This window comes from Staurois parvus, unplaced genomic scaffold (genome assembly GCF_062004578.1).
Source record: "Staurois parvus isolate SC_StPar_1 unplaced genomic scaffold, SC_StPar_1.0 ptg000356l, whole genome shotgun sequence".
NCBI lineage: Eukaryota > Metazoa > Chordata > Amphibia > Anura > Ranidae > Staurois > Staurois parvus.
This window is the reverse complement of record NW_028318152.1, coordinates 2,488,275-2,508,332: the sequence shown is the minus strand read 5'-3', so window position 1 is coordinate 2,508,332 and position 20,058 is coordinate 2,488,275. Positions and strand designations below refer to the sequence as shown.

Genomic DNA, 20,058 nt, shown 5'->3' with positions numbered 1-20,058 from the left:
AATGATCGGTGCCAATCCCTCCTCTGACAACTGCCGATTCTCGGTAGTACTTTCCTCACGCTGTGACAGCAGCCAATAACCGGCAATTGCATTTCTTGGTGATCAGTGTGTCATTGGACACAGCTGATCACGTGGTAAAAGGCCGCTGTGATTGACCATATCACGTGATCGGCTGTGTCCGTAGGACATGGCGATCACGGAGATCGTCGGGTGCGAGCCCCCAGGGGTGTGTAGGATAGGGCATTCTGGGAGGACGTCATATGGTGTCCACCCAAAACTGGCTGGCCGCAGTGCAGCCGTCATTCGGCTATCTGCGGTCGGCAAGTATATGATTTCACTGGCTGGATGCTTGTTCTAGGTTTGTTGCCCCTATCCAGAAGCTCATTTTTACCAGACTGGAGTTACTGGCGTATGTGTTCTGCCTCCTGTGATTTGATTTTATGTTGCATTATCAGTTTACATCAGCAAGACTCCGAACACAAAAATTTGCAAATACAATTTATTGAGGGCTAACTCCAGCTTTAGCAACATTTTACTCCTGTATTTAGGGTGTAAGATGTTGCTAAGCAACTCCCTCATCTCCAAAAGAACCCACCCTGCACCCCATGAGAGTGTGCAGGGATTCTTCTCCACTGCAGCAGCTGTCACTTTTGAAATTGGCATGACTTTGTTCCGCGCTTACAGCCTCATCATTCATTAATACAGAGAATAAATGGGCTACAGTTCCTGTATGCCACCGTTGCAGACAGACTTGTAGTTCTCAATGGATTAGAAGTGCGGTAATTAGTGCATTCGTAGTTCACTTATATTTCCTCCCAGGGCAGCCATCAGACATTTTTGGGCCCCTTACACAACTTTAGACCTGGGTTCCCCTGGCCTGACCATCAACATTCCCCAGGGCCTGCCCACGGGTCATCCCACCAAATGCCCCCACTGGCCACCCCACCGCGTTCTTCAGTGCACCTACCTTTATTTTAACACTCTCACAACTTATTGAAAAATGTATTCAAAGCCATCAGTGCTTTCAAGATTTAACAGTAAGGAATTATATTTTGGCCAAAAAATATAAAGCCTGCACACTCGGAGGGCCCCCCAGCTGTGAGCACTCGGGGCCCCCACCTATGCACACTCTGCTCCCCCCACATCTATAAGCACTCCGCCCCCCTCACACCTGTACACATTCAGCCCCCCCCCCCACACACACACACACCTGTAATCATTCAGCCCCCCCACACACCTGTAATCACTTAGCCCCCCCCCACACCTGTATACACTCAGCCCCCACGCACACCTGTATACACTCAGCCTCCCCCCTCACATTTGCATACACTTAGCCCCCCCCACACACACACATGCACACAAATGTATATGCTCAGCCTCCCTCACACCTGTACACACTCAATCCCCACACATACACCTGTATACACTCGGCCCCCCCACACACCTACACATACTCAGCTACCACCCCCCCACATACACCCCCAGCCCCCTCCGCCACACCTGTACACACGCCCTCCACACATGCACACACCTATACACAATCAGCCCCTCCAGTATTGGTATTGTAATATACAATATATGGTATATGAAGTTTAACGACTGTTAACTACTGGTCTTAAAAAATGAAAGAGCCTTAGATCTGCCTAATACAATAATATGACTGAAACTATAACATAACCTATACAAATAAACATAAGTTTATATATGATATGAACTCAGTTGATTACTCCTTTGGTCAATAAGCTAGAAAAAAAATGAACACTGTATTGCTTACCTGCTGGTACATCAATGTTACCAAACTTCTGTGAAATCAGAACATCTAGTGCATAGTGGAACAAGTGTCAGTTGGTTAAGTGCAAATTAAAGAAAATGAAATAAATTGAGCCACCAGAGGCACAATAGTGTAACACAAAGATGTCTTGGTCAAGACCTGGGGTATTACCAAAAGGGGGTGAGAGATGTCCAAAAATGGTCCCATGTGCATTGTAGTGGTATGCTATATCCTCATGCAATTATCTTTGTCCTTGGGATCCTGTCAGTGTGTATCATTCATTTTTGGCTCTGTAATTGCTTCATTCTTGACATTTTTAGCGTATCTTGTTTTTATTGTTCACCTGTGCAGATTATCCCCTACGCATGTACGATATTTGGGGGTCTTTTTCCTGGGCGTATGATCCTCATACAAGGAGTCGTTGACAGCAGTGCAACAAGGTATGTGAGGTTTGCCTTTGTCTTGACTTCTGTATTTCCTAATGACATCAGCTTCAATGCATAAATGGAAGACTGGATTTGAACACAGGATGAAACAAAGACATAGTAGTCATCAATTATCTTCCCATTGTCGCTGTTGTGTGTATGGGGAAAAGTGAGAAATGTATACAGGATCAAAGCCACCTTGTTGCTTGTCCACCCTTTCATGGCAGACCTTTCAACTCTAAAACTGAGCATAGGAAAAAAAGTAGCTGGATTCCCTCATCAACACTGCTTTGTCCCTCCCGCTGAGCTATTTTGTTCTCCCAGTGAGGGGGGGGGGCATTTTATGCATGAAGGTAAAAAACCTGTGTGCAGCAGCTCCCCCCTCCCCCAATACTTACCTGAGCAGCATTGCGATCCAACGATGTGCACAAGAGCCTTGGTTCTCTGGGGACTATCTCTCCTCATTGGCTGAGACATTAAGCACAACCAGTGAGCCAATGAGGAAAGAGGGGAGTGGGGTCGGACCGAGCCAAGCCGCAGCTGTGTGTGTGAATGGACATGTAGAACAGCGGCTTGGGAGCAAGTCTGTTTGGGTGCCCCCATAGCAGGCTGTTTGCTCTGGGGGCACTTGGCGGGGGACCCAAGAAGAGGATTGAGGCTGTTCTGTGCAAAACCACTGCACAGATCAGGTAAGTATGACAGTTTATTTAAAATTCAAAAAAAAAACTTGCCTTTTAATATCACTTTAAAGCAGAACTATATTCACCTTGGCTCCGGGGATGTGGCGTCCCGCTCTTCCCCACCTAGCTGCTGACATCTTTGGGCAGTCAGCTTTCGGGTCTCGATTGGCAGACGCTGTTATTGACCAAGCGGGGATGTGACAGTTCAGTCAGATTCAGCATTTTTTTTTTTACTTAAAGTTTCACTTTAAACTCACTGAACCTGTAGAAGCCTTCTTCACAATGAAGGTTTATCCCCTAGCAGTAACTAGGCTTCTTTCTGGTCTTTTGTAGATCTGCCACTATGTCTCTATGAGAGTTATTTTTCCAACCTTAACAAGCATATACAACGTGATGGGTTATTGTAATCCGGGTAACTCGGACTGTCCCCCTCACTACATGGGGAGTCTTTTTACTCCTTATTGCCATAACGCATCTCCCTGGCATACAACCCTCAGCCTCTGCTCTGAGCTGTGATTTATCCTTCCCTCCCTGTATATCAGTTGTGGATTACCGAGTTGCCTGTTTTATAGGTTGAGATGACATTTCTGCCTTTGCCTTTTCAAAAACCTGACTTTTATACTGGTTAACCTCAGTTCATTGGTTTATAACTGATACATGGAGACAACGTATCCTGAAGCCAATCTTCTTGTCTTCTTTCTGCTTTTCCCCTCACCTTCCCATGTCCTGACTTGAAGGCATGTCGTACAGTTGTTTTCATCACCTAATGGGCGGGGTCATGACTGTCATCTACAGTATGGCTACCTGCCACATCTCCCATTGGAAACTGACCCCTCTTTTGTTTTCGCACTGGGCAGTCGCTCTGTGAGTTTCCTCCTTCCTATTCCGTCTTGATGGATTTTTATTTTTACCACAATGATGGTTGTTATATATTAGGATTTTGTTGTACCTTTTTTATGAAATGATGTTTTTTTAATAGTTCTTTTAACCTGTGAGTCCCTTTTTTTTAGACATCTGTGCATTACAGACAAATTTCATTTTAAATTTAAATTTTGTATTCATGTGTATTTTTGCAGTATTATGTATAATTGTGTAATGGCATCTATTAACCATGTAGAATCTGATATTAATTCCAAAAATGAATCCATTACACATTACCATTTACTATCTGATATTTCTTCATCTTCATTTCTGTGCATGTATACTGTACATGTATGTGTATATGTATATTATCCATGATGTTTTATGATTGTTAGGCTACTTTCACACTGATCTGCTGCAAAAACGCATAGTTTTAACACGCTTTTGCCGTGCTGAGTGTTTTTTAAAGGACATGTGACTTAAAAACTGCACCAAAAACGCTTCTCAGAGATGTTTCTGAGGTGCTTTTCAGGCCTTTTCCATTGATTTCAAGGGGAAGAGGCGTTTTTGGTTTGTTTGTTTTTTTTATCTCATCAAACATGCCCCAAAAATGCTGCAAACAGGAGTTTTTACACCACACCGCAAGTGCAACGCCTCAGTGTGAAAACATACATAGATATACATTCACATACATAGGGAAGCATTTTTCTTGAGCTTTTTAGGCGCTTTTTTTTTTAACGCAAAAACGTTTCAAAAGCTCCTCATTGTGAAAGTAACCTTAGGCTCATTATTTTATCATTCACACTTATATTTACATTATGTTTTGTTGTAGCCCTGATGACGGCTGGTGCAGATTCAGTGCGGTTTTCAGTACGATTCAGATTGTCTGATTTCTTAGCAGTGGCTTCAGGTTCAGGTGCGGATTACAGGCTATTGACTTCTATGGGAACCGTTCCTAATCCGCATATGTGTGAACAGGATAAGATCCTGAGCTAATCCTGTCCTGAACCTGATGTAAAACTGACATGAACCTGTGAACAGCTACTGTATCAATTAGCTATGAAACTTGCACTTCAAGCTGCACATATATGTGAATCACACGCAGATTAGGCATTTTTTTCGCAGTGCTAGTTCAAATCTTTGTGATGCTTTATTGCATGGTATTTGATTTTTGATGAAGCAAATCACCTGTTAATAACAACTGATGGCAATGGCAGTACATAAAGTGCATGATTGTTAATAACGTGCGTATAAACACACAGATACGCACACGGAAATTTGTAAAATTAGCCTTATTTTATTAGCTATCAGTGGTGACAAGCACAGCTGCAGTCTGGAAGCATCAGTTAAAGTGGTAACACTTCACTGACTAATTCTTCACCTATAATTTTTATGATATTTTAGTACACATAATGTATGATGCTTTAAATTAGTACAATATTTTAACAAATGCTTTGCTCAGATTTATTATTATAGGCTGACAAGTGGACACAAAATATGAACTTTATTTTTAATTTAAATGTATTATTATATGCTCAAAAAAAGCAGATGTCAGTCACGACAGCTGTTTACAAACAAAATCATGTGAACACCATGTTGTAGCTGACATGATCACATGACCAGGAACTTTGCTGAGTGGTTCCCATTTGTTAATGGAAATGGGAGTTCTCAGTGACATCCCAGTTTGACAGGTAGCAAATGTAGACAGAGTGAGCTGCTATCTTTGAAAGCGGGAAAGTAGGTTAAAATGACCTCTGAACTGAGCATGGTGCTCAAAAAAAGTAATAAAAAAATAATCTTTATATAGCAGATATTGTTCTGTCCTTGCTACACCGTTCCCTGTGCATAGCTCGACATGCAGCAAAGCCCTCCTATTCTGTAATAAGCCAGACTGAATGTAATATTGAAACTTTATTACCAAAACAGGACGGGTGAAACTATTAGGAATAATCAGATGAGAAATACATACGATCAATATATGAAATATACAGAAAACACAATGAACAGTTAGGCTATAGATGGTGATACGTGATTCTTAAAAGTGATGCTGTCTTTTGGGGGATGCAAAGGGATGCAAGTCTTAGTCCAAAATGTGCTCTGACCGCTGGCTACTTCACTCCCAGTTTCTAAGGTAGTCTGAGCCCCCAAGATGCATCTCTTTCCTTTCTCTCAGAATTACTGGAATTTTTATTAACTCTTAAAGAAGATCTCTGGGATAGACAAAAAATACACCCATTAGTACACCCTCCTACACAAAACACCTAAACATATAACACATTTGTGAAATTCCTTACCATTAAAGAGAAAATTCTAACTAAATTTTCAGGAAGTGTTAATTTGTAATTCAAAAGATAGCATCTACTCTGCCAAGGAGGAAGTGTAACTGTCTGGATGACATCATATCCTCTCTCTACAGTAAAAGGAAACTACAGTTCCCATAAACTACTGGCAACTGTAGTGAATGTGGGCAGGTACACCAAGCCTGTACATGTTGAATGCGTACTCGCACACTTCAACATAAATCACACCCCAATTCTCCAGCCACACTGCTCAGCACCACACAGCAGGACAATTAGATGGCAATCTTATAAATGTTATGCATGCATGTGCAAAACATTTAGTTCATTATATGTAGTCTACTACTTATGAAAGGTGTTCCCACACAAAGATCCACAGTCTGGTGCCCTACAGAAATTCTTACTTGTGAGCTGTCAGTGGCTGTCTTCCACCAGAGCGAAGTGTCCCCATCCTCTCCCCGGGTAATGTACCTCTTCATCCCTCCTTCAGCCCCAGGAACAGCTGTGCCATGCAGGTTGAAATGTCGGGATCCAGTGGGGGAGTGTGTGTGATCCCCAGGATCAGAGGGGCTGCTGCATGCTAAGTCACACCCGACCAGTCCCCGTACACTGGAGCAGAGCCTGCCCACTGCCCTATGATTGGACAAGCCCTTACTGAACATGTCAGTACATGAATGGCAATGACTCCACCCTCTACCCAGAGCCCACCCCTCTGCATCACACATCACTGGCCGGTCCCTGCGCAGGACATCCTTCCCTTTCCGAACACAGAGCCAGGGATGGGACATGTGTAACCCAATATACTGCCTCAGTATGAAATGTATGTGTCACTTATCCAGAACTAGCAGGGCAGTGCCCAAATACCTGAACAGTCAGTTGGCATCCTGAGCTGTAATGTTTAGGATTCCTCCTCCATGGGTGGCAGAGACCGGGAGTCTGTAAGTCCTAGTTCACCCACTACAGCAACAGGGACAGAAGTACAACCCTGCTTGGTGTAGATAGAACTACAGATGGGATATGCCAAGACCGTTGGGTGGGGCATAGCAGCCACTGGTTTTACAAACAGGAAACCAAAAAAAAATTAATGGTTTGATTTGAAAATTATCAGGCTATTTCAGAGCAACTACTTGGTTAACAAGAAGATGAATTACCTATTTGCATATGCATGCTTAACATTTATAAGTGGGTTTCCTCCAGGTACTTCGGTTTCCTCCCACACTCAAAGACATGCTGGTAGGTGAATTGGATCCTGTCTAAATTGGTCCTAGTATGTGTATGTATGAATGTGAGTTAGGGACCTTAGATTGTATGTCGCTTGAGGGTTAGGGACTGATGTGAATGTACAATACTGTATATATGTAAAGCACTATGTAAAAATGACGACGCTATATATGTACCTGAAATGCATAAAATAAATAAAGGTAGGAAATCATCAAAAAGGAAATGTAAAACCGTTTTTGCCCACAGTTCTAGTTTAACTGTTATCTAAACAGTCTCTAGTTTCTGCAAAACAGTAAATTTATTGTCCATTTAGTGGTCAAATTTTATATTGCAGACAAGACAGGCATAATATATTCCCCTGCTGGAGGTAGAACAGATATAAATACAGTATATTGCTTTATATTGCAGAGGTAAAAATAAATTACATTTGTGTAATAAAATAAATATTGGTACAAATATGTATGTTTTACATAAACTTGCAGCATCATATGTTATTTTTCTTTGCAGATTTCAGATTGATTTCCAGTGTGGTTGCAGCACACGTCCACGGTCTGATATAGCTTTTCATTTCAACCCCCGCTTTTCTTCTTCAGATGCACACATAATATGCAACACTCTGCGCAAAGACCATTGGTTAGATGAGTTAAAGTTTTCAGGAGCCCCATTTAAAAAAGGAAATTCATTTGTGCTCCTCTTTCTCTTCCTTACAAATAAGGTCAAGGTAAGAAAATGTAAAAATAATTAGATGCTTATATACTGTATATTTTGCTTGGTTTAGGTCTGACATATGCTGAAAATCCATTGGTGTTTAAGTCCACACTGGCTACTTACTGTACTCGTCTTTGACCTAGTAACCTGTATAGTTACTCCAAAGTTGTCATTTGTCACTCTGAAGTTGTCATGTACACTTCTGTTTTCATGCATTAAAGAATTCTAGCCAATTCATCATCTTGTCTCTGGAACCCTCAAGGTAAATGGGCATCTAGTACTTTTCCTCTTTTAATTGAACCTAGAGTGATTCTTTATTCTGTATACCAGGTGAGCATTGGTGGGCAGCATTTTCTGGATTTCACCTATCGGCTTCCTCTGACAGATGTGGATACTCTAGGAGTTTATGGAGATGTCACCGTAAAGGAGATCTCCTTTCTCAGCAGTAATGTAAGTGATTAGAAGTCATTATAACACATTGTAGTTAATGTAAATTTGGTGCACTCAGAAACGCATAAAAGCTAAAAAGAATAACAGCAGCAAGGGTTTGTGTAGATGAGACTTTTTTCTGTATTTAAAGTCCTCTTTAATCACAATTCTGCAGATTTTATTTATTTTATTTCTGTAGCTTGGTTCACTGTTCTGAGGCTACGCTTTGCCTGCTTTGCTTTTGGACATAGTTGATCCTGCTGAAATCCAGTTCTGCTGTTTTAAATCCCTTAATTGTAAGCAAAAGTAGTTCAAACAAAGCCCCTGGATCAGCACAGGGACCAGAAGGTGAAACAAAATTCCAAGCCCACAATGCATTTGCACAAATGCCTGCATTTGAGTAGCGATGCATTCAAACCTAAAATGTAGCATTTAAGAATAAACTCATCTATCACAGATTGTTAAAGACATAGGTTGCAGTTCATTATGAAAACTCAGTGGACAATATGATCCCCCTCATAAAACTTGACCTTTTGAATCCCCAGTTAATAAAATGTAGCTTACTGTTCATTCATAATAATTGCAGTAAAGTCTATTGCAACCTGTTTAATGCTACATCCGGAAATCCCATTAGAATCTGTAAGGCTGCCATGTGTTCTTCTTCAATTTGCCCCTGGACTTGCCTATCTGTTAGAACGCCCAATGACCAACTGAAGACATGCTCATGGCAGTCTGACAACACTACTGCTAATTGCTAGGAGGTGACTTAATGTTGTCAGTCTGCAACAAGAAGTGCTGTTACTGGCAGGATCTTCAGATAAGAAACTTTGCAGCAGATACACAAAGATACAATTTGCTTAAAGAAACTGTATACAGTGAGGCATAATGCCAACCGTGCAAGAAATGGGGTTAACATACATTTTAAGACTGTAACTAAAGGCGCTTAAAGATGTATGAAGCTTTTTAAATGCTTTACAAATGTTTTTTATGAACCTGACACTGCTCAGACTAGCATTTACATAGTTAAACGATGTCTCTGGGTTTTGAACCCTGCTTCAGACTTATGGCTGTAAAATTAGGGCCAGTGTGAACTTCAAGGATCTATCTTTTTATTACCTGTGTGTGTTTGGCATGTTTGTCTACTGAAAATGGATTTCTTTAGGTATTCGTATTTCTCTATAATTATAAGTGTGAATGTAGTTTCTTTTCTTTTTCCTTTTTTCTCTTTTCTTTTCTCCTTCTTCTCATACTTAGACCCTTTTTCTAAACAATTAACTCTAATTCTGCTTTTATCCATCCTACAGCCCTTTCATGAAGAGATGACTCCATATCCTTTTTGCCCGGTAAATTACAAAACAATATTTAGTGAAACAATCAATTGCAGTTGTGCATTTTTGCACAAGGTGGAGCCAGACTACAGAAAAATGTACCTTTCTAGTGCTGTTCGTTGCACAAACATATTATGGGAAAATATTTATATGCTAATAATGCAATGTAACAACCAAACCTAGTAGAATATTACTGGTGTTGAGGCCAGTGTAAATACATTATACTGAAATGTACCCATTTGTTTATATTTCTTTACTACATTTATGCCTATCTTTACCGACACCCCTCATGGACCAAAGCTATTTTTTTACATTTTTAGCTATTATATAAATCAAGATGTCATTTTGTCTTGCAAAAGATTTCTATTTTCTATGTTGCCTAAATTATTACGATTAATAATATCTTATTATTTTTAAAACAATTAATCGGCATATTTTAACGGATAAGTTCTTTTTTTGTAATATGTTACATCCATATTCAGGGTGTAACAAGTTACGATCAGACTGGCCCCCGATCCCTGCTTTGACAGCTAGCGGGGGATCTTCTCCCCCCTCGCTAGCTGTCAACTTTAAAAAAAAAACATGGCCGTGTGGTGCTCCGCCCACATGGCTGAGTCACTCTTTCATAGTCATCTGTGAATGAGAGGCTACAAGTCCCAACAGTCTTAGCGGCTGTCAGCTTGTAGTCCTAAATGAACTACCATGGTGCTGTGAAGCGCCGTGGTAGTTCATTCATTCTTCCTGTCAGTATATCTGCAGGAGACCTGCATGGCACCAGCGATCTGCTGATCGCTGGTGCAATGGTTTACAGGCTCCTGCAGACAATAATAATAAATGCACATTTTTTATACCTGCAAAAAAATGTGTATTTTAATTTTTTTTTTCTAAAAGGTGAACATATCCTTTAAAGCAAGGAATGTGACTTTCACCAAATTATTTAAAACACATGCACCAGGAAGACTCACCTGTGGTGAATGTCAGAATGTTTTGTAAATATACCCCTTAGTATTACTGAAGTAGTTCAAATTGTATTCTGTACTTTGTGAATTTTATAAAAACACTAAAATTTATGTTTCTGGCAAAGAAATATGCAGATAAAATGGACACTTCTTTGAGCTGGCAACAAAAAAAAATAGTGTAAATATTTTGGGGTTCATTTGCTAAAACTGGAGAGTGCAAAATCTGGTTCAGCTGTGCATAGAAACCAATCAGCTTTCGTGTTTTATTGTCAAAGCTTAATTGAACAAGCTGAAGTTAAAGCTTACTGGTTACCATGCACAGCTGCATCAGATCTTGCACTCTCCAATTTTAGTAAATCAACCCCATTGTGACAACAATAATGTTATAATACTGTTTGCAGACTACATTTACACAGCACCTCTTGCTTTGTTTCTTTTCCTACATTATCAGATTTTATTGCAGTTTGGTTCCCTACTGAGAAGATTTCTCCTTTCTTCTGTCCTGGTGATGGGCTGTCCCCAGAACAGGAAGTGAAAAGAAATTTCTCCAGTGGGGGAAGTCAGCAGCAAATACATATTTTTTAGTAGAGGGTGAGTAGGTTAAAGGCAGATTCAAACTGCGGCATGACAACATGCAATCTTTTTAGGCAGCACATTCCTTATGAATAGACTGCCCATGTGCCACAATAGATGAAAAAATGAACTTTGACACTTTTTTACAGCGCAGTGCATCAGATCACACAGTATGTGGTGGTGTTTTGTGATTTAGCCTCTTCTGTACAATGCATTCACAATTAGTCGCAACACACTGTGGCTCGCTCCTTGCATTGCCTAACACACATCTGACTAGGCCCTGTAGCTTTTGCCAGATTTTTTCAAAGTCCATCTTCCTGTCGCAGTGATCCCCATTCTCCATATTTTTTTTCTTGTCCTGGGAAAAAAAAGGGGATATCTCAACAATGGGGACGTAGACAGCAAAATAACTGTTATAAGTTCTAACCCTTTTCCTGCTTGTTCAAAACTAGGGGAAAAATAGGGTTGTGTAGGATATACAGTATGTCTGTTTCAAGTCATTGACTTTCAAGCTCCCATGTAGAGGGTTATATTCTGGCCACATTTGATCTAATCAGTGATTAGAAGTAATTGAATATTGAGTGTAAATAACTCCCAATGCTATTCAGTATCTTTAGATATCAAACCGAACTAGAAAAGCTGAAATTTCTGGGGAAATTGCGTGAAGTGTTCTTGCCTCCACCAGTAGTCTACAACTGGAGTGGGCAGAGTAACTGGCTGGAGTGGCTTGTCACTCTGCTGCCTGCTCACACACCTGGGTTCCTATGGCAACTCACTCTACAGCAAGGGCAGAGAAGAGTGGTTAAAAACAAACTGCTCCAACTTGCTCACTTCACTGGCAGTTGCCATCTTCAAATGGTTGTAGTTTAAAAATTATAAACCCTACACCGAAGAGCTTATTATATTGTGAGAATCACAAGACCCAGACCTACATTTTGATGCATAGTATGTCTCTGAAATATTAAAAATGAAGACACAGTCGCAGTTTAGAAATTGCCCTTCAAATTTGAGGTGGCTAGAGTGGAGTTTCAATGAATGTCAATGGGTGGCGTGAGTTGCAAACAAATGGTCATATTGTGAAAACTATCAGGACTATGGCTTAACATTTGTAGTGGCAGCAGGGATAGCTGAACGTTTTGATATAAGATTTGTGTAGGTGGGCTTGAAAATGAGGGAGTGATGGCAGTTTAGAAATCATGTCCTGATTTTTCAGCTCACACTCTAGCTTTTGTCAGCTCCCACTCTAGTTTTGAACATTCCGCCATTCATTCCTATGGGACCAATTTCACCACAAAAACGCAGATATTTTGTGAACCATTCGGTGAAACGTTCCACAAAGTAATAGCACATCAATCGGGAACAATCCGCAAGTTTCGGTATATTACTGTCTATGTAGTGTAAAAACTGTGGGAGGAGTTAGGGTGGTAAATTTGGCTATAATAATAAGAATATATATGTGAGATAACAGTAAGTGGTCTTGCCATGCAAGAACACTTAATGAAGTCTAACACTAATTGGGTTAGCTGTAAATTACAACGATGTTTTCTTGTATGTAGCCAGATCTACTAGAACTCAAAATTAGAACTTTCCAGTGTATGCTACAGTGAGAGGGTATGAAAAATAGCGGAAATAGTGGAGGTAATGGAAACAAACTCAAAGAAAAGCAATAATGATAAACAGTCAGTTGCATACACGATAGGCTTGAGCTCTTCAAATAGCACCTATAATTGTGACATCTACTTTTACAGCAGTTAAGCTACAGCCACAGGTACCCCTAGTTCTTTATTAATTCTGTAAATATGAATTGCCAGGTTAGGTCACATTTTCCAGCTCTTAAAACCAGGCTCTGCTCCAGAAGAGAATGATAGTTGCTCCCTTTTAAAAAACATTACTGACTGACGTAGAGAAGTAAGGTTATTTGAAAGAGCTGAGAGGTGAGAACTTTGTTCTAGTGTCTATCATACCTCATCAAAGTATCGGCTCACAAAGTTAAAGAGAACATTCACTCAGTAATTACACATCCACCATTCCATTCCTCTCCCTGAAAAACATAAAAAGCAGCATTAAAAAAAAAAATGCTCCCCTGCTGCCATTCTTGCCTCAACAAGGATGATGTAACGCCTCCTGGGATACCAACATTGAATATCTCAGCAGGATTCCCCAGAGCACAGGAAGATTCAAGATTCAGCTGCAAGAACCAGGAAGAGACCGCTGAGCAGTACATTCAAAAGCTATCTATATCATATGGGCTAGTCTATGTGATTTACATATGCCCGTAGTTCTCTTTTAACCTCTTAACCTCTGGCTACTTACATATCACATATGCATTTCCATGAGCGGCTGAGATTTTTGTGCAGAGAGCCTGCTCTCCGCACAGTGAATGAGCTGTCAAAAACTGCAGCTGGTCTCTAGTAATGGTCAGAACCTGACAAAACTGACCTTGTGACAACCCATTACAATGCTCACAGGATCAAGCAGGCCTTTCCACCCCCCAGGTATAAAGGCCCTTTTGAAGGGACGCTGGAGCTTGGCAGGAAGACATTGGGGTTTGTTGGTTCTCAGCTGAAATATTAGCTTTTTACCAAGTATTCAAAAGATTGCTGATAGCTGAGACTATATAAATGAAAACCGTTTAAAAAACATTTTCTTTTTTTTTTTTTTTTTTTTTTGCAGCCTTTAAAATCCGGCAGGGCAGATCTGGTAGGTATATTTTTGCATGTGTTCATAGATATTCAGTCTGATGTGCCTAAACATTTTGAAATGGCTAGCATGTATGCATAACCTGAGGTGTCAAATCACTGCAATTTTAGAATGCCTTGTCAGATTGTTTGAGTGGTATCCATGGTAGGCATCCAATATACAAAAATCACAGTTTTTCAGAGTGTTGTGATAACTCACAAGTTAATGGGCCCTTAAGCTGACCATACACGTTGAAATTTGATTCTACAATTTCCTTTAAATCTATCAACAACAAATTAAGAAATGGCCATGTGCACTGTAGACCTTTCAGTGCATCTCTGGCAAAGTGAGGGTGAGTATGAATCATTTAAGGAATAAGTTTTACAACAGTTTTAAAGTGTTTGTTCAGCCAAATCATTTGATCATAGTTTTAGGGTGAGGAAGGGTCAGAACCTCTGTCAGATCTGCTGTCATCTAGATCTTCATTGTAGAGATTTTCTCTTACTTTTTGAGAGCAATGAAATCCAAGTTCTAGCCTTCTCCTATTCTACTATATCATTTATTTTTATTATTGTCTGTGTTGCTGTTGCAAATTTTCCATCACTTCCTGTTTGGGAAACTGTTGTCACTGTGAGGGGAAATATGTAAAACCGATACCTAGAGAGAAGTAAGGCCTCATTCACACAGGCATTCCTATGAATACACTCATGCAAAGGGCTACCTTTGCCCTTACGGGATTCACAGGTGTTCCATACTTCTGCATGCATGCAGTCCCAGTCATGTCTAATGGGATTTTGCTATGACATCCATGTGAGTGTGTGTCCCCTAATGCAGACTGTGAGTTCAGGGACCCGCATAGATGTATTAATTGGGATCAGCGGCTGTGTCTGTGCATCTAATGGGACTGCCGGGACATGGATGCTTTGAAGATGGCCCTTTGCACGGATTTTCGCATAGGTAAGCCCATGTGAATGATGAATAAAACCCAACAGAGGTTCTAATCCTCCCCTACTAATTCAAAACCTAAAAATAAAATTTAGCCTGAACATACACTTTGCAATAACACAAAAAAAAAAAATATATATATATATATATATATTTAGTTTAAATAGAACACAGTGATAGAATGCACTTAGCGCATCAGCCCTGGCCATATGGTTTGTGATGGTTGACTAAAGATGAGGAGAAAAGAAAACAGAGGGAGAACATAGAAGAGGTAAATGAGTTAAGCAGTACCCCAAATCTCTTTGGAAGACACTCCAGCCCAGTGCAAGAACATTTTCCCATGAGATTTGGATTCCTTAGGATTCCCAGGACCTCATTGGAAAGAGTGTGATGTCACCCTCATGGTGAGATGAGTGGCAGATGGGGGCAAGTATAAATAAAATCTGCACTTTTTAAAGGAGAGGGGTCCCAGCATGAATATGGAAAAAAGAAGAAAACAAAATAAAAAATTTTTTTTTTATATATATAGATATATATCTATATATATATATATATATATATATCATTTTTTATTTTTTTTAATTTTGTTAGCTTCTTTTTTCCATATTCATGCTGGGACCCCTCTCCTTTAAAAAGTGCAGATTTTATTTATACTTGCCCCCATCTGCCACTCATCTCACCATGAGGGTGACATCACACTCTTTCCAATGAGGTCCTGGGAATCCTAAGGAATCCAAATCTCATGGGAAAATGTTCTTGCACTGGGCTGGAGTGTCTTCCAAAGAGATTTGGGGTACTGCTTAACTCATTTACCTCTTCTATGTTCTCTCTCTGTTTTCTTTTCTCCTCATCTTTAGTCAACCATCACAAACCATATGGCCAGGGCTGATGCGCTAAGTGCATTCTATCACTGTGTTCTATTTAAACTAAAGTGAGAAGCTTACGGTTTCTGTTCTGTTGCTATATATATTATTATTATACAGTATTTATATAGCGCCAAAAGGTTTGCTCCGCGCTGTACATTATAGTATATATCACTTTCTACGTGAAGATGTATTTGCCATAATTCATTCAAAAACTGAAAACAATTTAAAATCAAAGTCTGTGAATTATAAACAGAGCATTGTGACCTTCATTTTTTCATTTTGCTAAGTGCAAAATTATATTTTTGCATTGCAGTAACCACCATTGTAGTTATGCATTCCTTTTGAATGACACCCCAATACACCTGCTATGTAGCACGACACAACACATTGCATTGCATGGTAGTGTGTTGCCATGTAATGCATTACCAATAAAAGGGTCTTGTCTAATGGGACTTTATGGAGTTTGGTATGAAGTTTTGCTTAACACTATGCATGATAATGCTCTGCATAAATGGCCTTAAAGCGGGAATGATCAGCTTAGCATCTACTTTGTCTATTGGCTAAAAAAAGCAAAAGTTTGTTTTTGCAAAGTTGTTTTCCACATACTGCAGAAAATACCCAGATGCAACAACTTCTCCAGAAAAACTGAGCCAGTGTAAGTTCATAAACCAAACATAAAGCATCTGATTTCTGCCATTTTTTTTATCAGACCGGATTCATATATTATACATGTGACTACAGGCAGTTTTTTATAGCTGCCCAGAGTTCAGATTGAAATCAGAGCCTTGCAGTAAACCAGGTAGACAAAGCAAAGAATTATTTTATCCAAGAAAATTTCATAAATGCGTACAAATACATAAAGTAATGTCCTAAAGGCAATGACAGTCTATATGAGCTTGGAGATATAGTGTACAATCTGTTACAGTGTCTTGCAAGATTAAGAGTTTAAAGTGTTTTTCAGTTTTTAGTAGTCCCGCATTCTAGTGCTGGTATTACTGAATCATACAATAAAGGGCATTTTCCCACCTTAACCACTTGCCCTCCAGAGGATTTGCCCTCCTTCCTGACCAGGCCATTTATTGCGATACAGTGCTGCGTTACTTTAACTACTGCCAATTGCGCAGTCATGCAACGTTGTACATAAATGTAATTTATGTCATTTTTTCCCACAAATAGAGCTTTCTTTCAGTGGTATTTTATCACCTCTGCGTTTATTTTCATTTTTGCTCTTTAAGCAGAAATAACCCGACAATTATGAATGTATTCTACATGTCTTTGCTAAAAAAAAAATCCCAATAAGTGTATATTAATTGGTTTACATGACATTTATAGCGTCTACAAATGGTATATATACAGGAATTTGTATTTATTTTTTTTATACTACTAATGGCGGCGATCAGAGACTTATAGTGGGACTGTGGCGGGAATTCTGAAACTGGGTGGAAACTGACTAATGGCCACTGACATCCCCAGTGACACTAATACAGTGATCAGTGCTAATAAAAAGCACTGACACTGTACTGATGACACTGGGCAGGAGGGGTTAACATCTGGGGCGATTAAAGGGTTAACAGTGTGCTGTGTGTGTTTTACATTGTGTGCTGTTTTACATAGGAGACATGCTGCTTTGTATCTCTGCTGTGAGAGAGATACAAAGCAGCATGTCCATGCTGATAGGAGAGAGACCTGTGTTTACACACAGGGGTCTCCCCTGCCAGCTTTACTGATGATCACCGAGTCCCGGTTTGGACCCGGTGATTGTCATCCACAGCAGCCAATAGCGGTACAGGTAGCGCGCGCGCCCTCTACCCGTAAATGCAAATCGCGTATATAAGTGATTTTGCGTTGCGTGATTTTTGGCATTTAGTTTTGCTTTTCATGCATTTTCATTTTACTTGCTGGTGCATGGTTATCTTTTGTTTCACTGTAAATAAATCTCACTTTAAAGATATATTTATATGGTCTGCACCCAGTTTTCTAGTGTAGCTACATACATCTAGTCATCCCACCTGCTGACTCCCTGATACCCCTCCTCCTTTCAGCAGCGACGGTTTAACCACAAGGGAGGACTGGTGTGCTTGGACTATCTTCCACTTCTCTCCTAGCAATAGCAATGGACCAATTGGCAGGGAGGATATGAGGATTATGGGACATGTAGTTCCTGGAGACATGCTGCCCATTGAAAATAATAGAAGAAGAAATACAGCCCCCACCAAGCTTTGCAGCAGTAAGGAGGAGAGAATCAGATATTTCCAGAAAAACGTTTTCTCTTCAGTTCAATGCTACCCAGGTAGAGCGTGTGGGAGGACTGTGCTGGGAAAGAGAGCTTATGCCAGCAAAAGCCTACTGCTGTGTGTGGGGCTACCAGAGTACAGAGCGTGACCCGAGCATGGAGGGACAAAGCCACTGCCAGGGTATAGACCTGCTGTGCTGCCTACCAGGGTCACCACAAGTAATCCAGAGTGAGCGGACACCTGATCGGAGGGATCATTGCCTTGTCGCTGGGTTTGGTGAGAGGGCCTTGTGGCCACACCTTGTTACCAGCACTAAAAACTGAGCCATTAGGAACTACCTAGCAGCCACTTACCTGCTACCCTATAGCTCTAATACTGCCTGCAGGCCTTATTGTCTGCCTTAAAGTGCACCAATGGTTACCAGGCCCTCAATGCTTAGCCAGCTGAAGAGTCACATCTAAAGACTGCGCATAACAGAGCCTGCCCTCAGGCCTTTGCTTTGTTAAAAAGATACCTTTTAAGAGACACTGTACCCCAGCCAATCCACTCTAATCCAGAACAGTATTATCCTCATTTATACTGCACTGAACATTTATAAATATTGTTTATTGCTGATTTGCTAACTCACCTTTTGATTCTAGTTAGTGGTATAAAATCTACTTTTTGCCAGTTTGGCATAGTTATTAATCTGTTTAGCAGACTGTGTCATAAACTACCTGTGCGTGGTCCTTTATATTCAAATTGCCATTTATTCCAACCCATATCAATAGATTAAGTCTATTTACCACTAAACAAGGAATATGTCTATTTACTAGTAGCAACCCATATCCAGCTAAAGGGTATTTTACACTTGTGTCTTTACTTGTGCCTGCAGTGATTTTTTTTTTTACTCAACCAGGTATGTCAGAGGGGCTTAGGTTGTTCTTGGAGTCAAGAAGCAGAACAGAAAACCCAAAGTTACCAAGCGGCTCCTTTGAGGGTGGAGCTACATTTAAAATTGACTGCAAAAGTAGCAATACACTATAAGTCTGCTTTACCACAGAGGTGGCCAAAAAAGAAAAAAACATTCAGTTTTTAGATTTTTTTCAGGACAAGGTGTCATGGCTGACTGCAAGGTTTTTTGATCAATGTTAGAGGGAGTCTGCCCCAAGCCTCTGCTCATTAACATATAGTGTAAAAAGCCCAGCCTCTATACCGTTAACCCTTCATCAGGACAGACAGTGTTCAAATCTAGTTACAATTGATAATGAAGATCTGCCTGCACAGTACAGACAGGGTTAATTATCTAAAACACAGCTGCCCAGCCCCCTTCAAACAAAGATATTTTTCCCTGCTGGAGGGTTCAAAACAGAGCATTCGAAAAGATGAGCAATTTTTTAAATATTTATTTTTCAGGCTATGTTATGTAAATGGCGACATGTAACAAATATAAAGCAGTTATCGCAATTTGGCTGCAAAAGTAGAAATACACTCTAAGTATTGTAATTTATTAGTGTATTGATATATTGTAATATGACATCAAATGCAGTCATTCTGGTGCTTTAAATGAGAGAGAATAAACAATAATAAATAACAGTAGAGCAGCTAATAGATATGCATACCTAGACAAAAGGCATGCCTATGCTGATAGAAATCTATAAGGTTCAATTGCTGACTTGCAGTTGCTATTTTCGTTGTTATGTATGACTACAGTGAGTAACGTAAAGTCAGAACTTGGTTTGCATACAGTACTTGGATACCAGCAGTTTAACAAATGTTCTTTTTAATTTGGCTAACAATTTTTTCTTTATTTTTCAGCAAAAAACACCGCTGTCAAAGACTTTTCCCATGGGTCTGTCTGAATGTCGTGCAATCACAGTCCACGGTTTAGTGACCGTAAACGCAGATGAGTCAGTGGTCTTTTTTTACTTTTCAAGGAATATTGTAGGAATGGAGTCTTGTTTTATTAGGACATCTATATAGCTGCCAATCAGATTATTTCATTATCGTGCATTTCTGTACTAAGAAAATAAGATCTTGAAATCCAGGCAATGCTAAGAGGCTTGTTTTATTAGGCCCGCTGATGACTGATCTATTACACAA

At 40.1% G+C, this 20,058-nt stretch overlaps 1 protein-coding gene across 2 annotated transcripts in view; it reads left to right on the top strand.

Annotated features, from left to right (window-relative positions):
* The window catches only part of LGALS12 (galectin 12), a 44,785-nt gene that overhangs the window by 11,201 nt on the left and 13,526 nt on the right, over positions 1-20,058 (top strand). For both annotated transcript variants that reach the window (XM_089684783.1, XM_089684784.1), the window contains exons 2-7: positions 2,123-2,211; positions 7,763-7,976; positions 8,294-8,413; positions 9,697-9,735; positions 13,926-13,952; positions 19,774-19,865. In XM_089684783.1, coding sequence (XP_089540909.1) covers positions 2,123-2,211; positions 7,763-7,976; positions 8,294-8,413; positions 9,697-9,735; positions 13,926-13,952; positions 19,774-19,865 — 581 coding nt within the window. The remainder of the gene's footprint in view (positions 1-2,122; positions 2,212-7,762; positions 7,977-8,293; positions 8,414-9,696; positions 9,736-13,925; positions 13,953-19,773; positions 19,866-20,058) is intronic.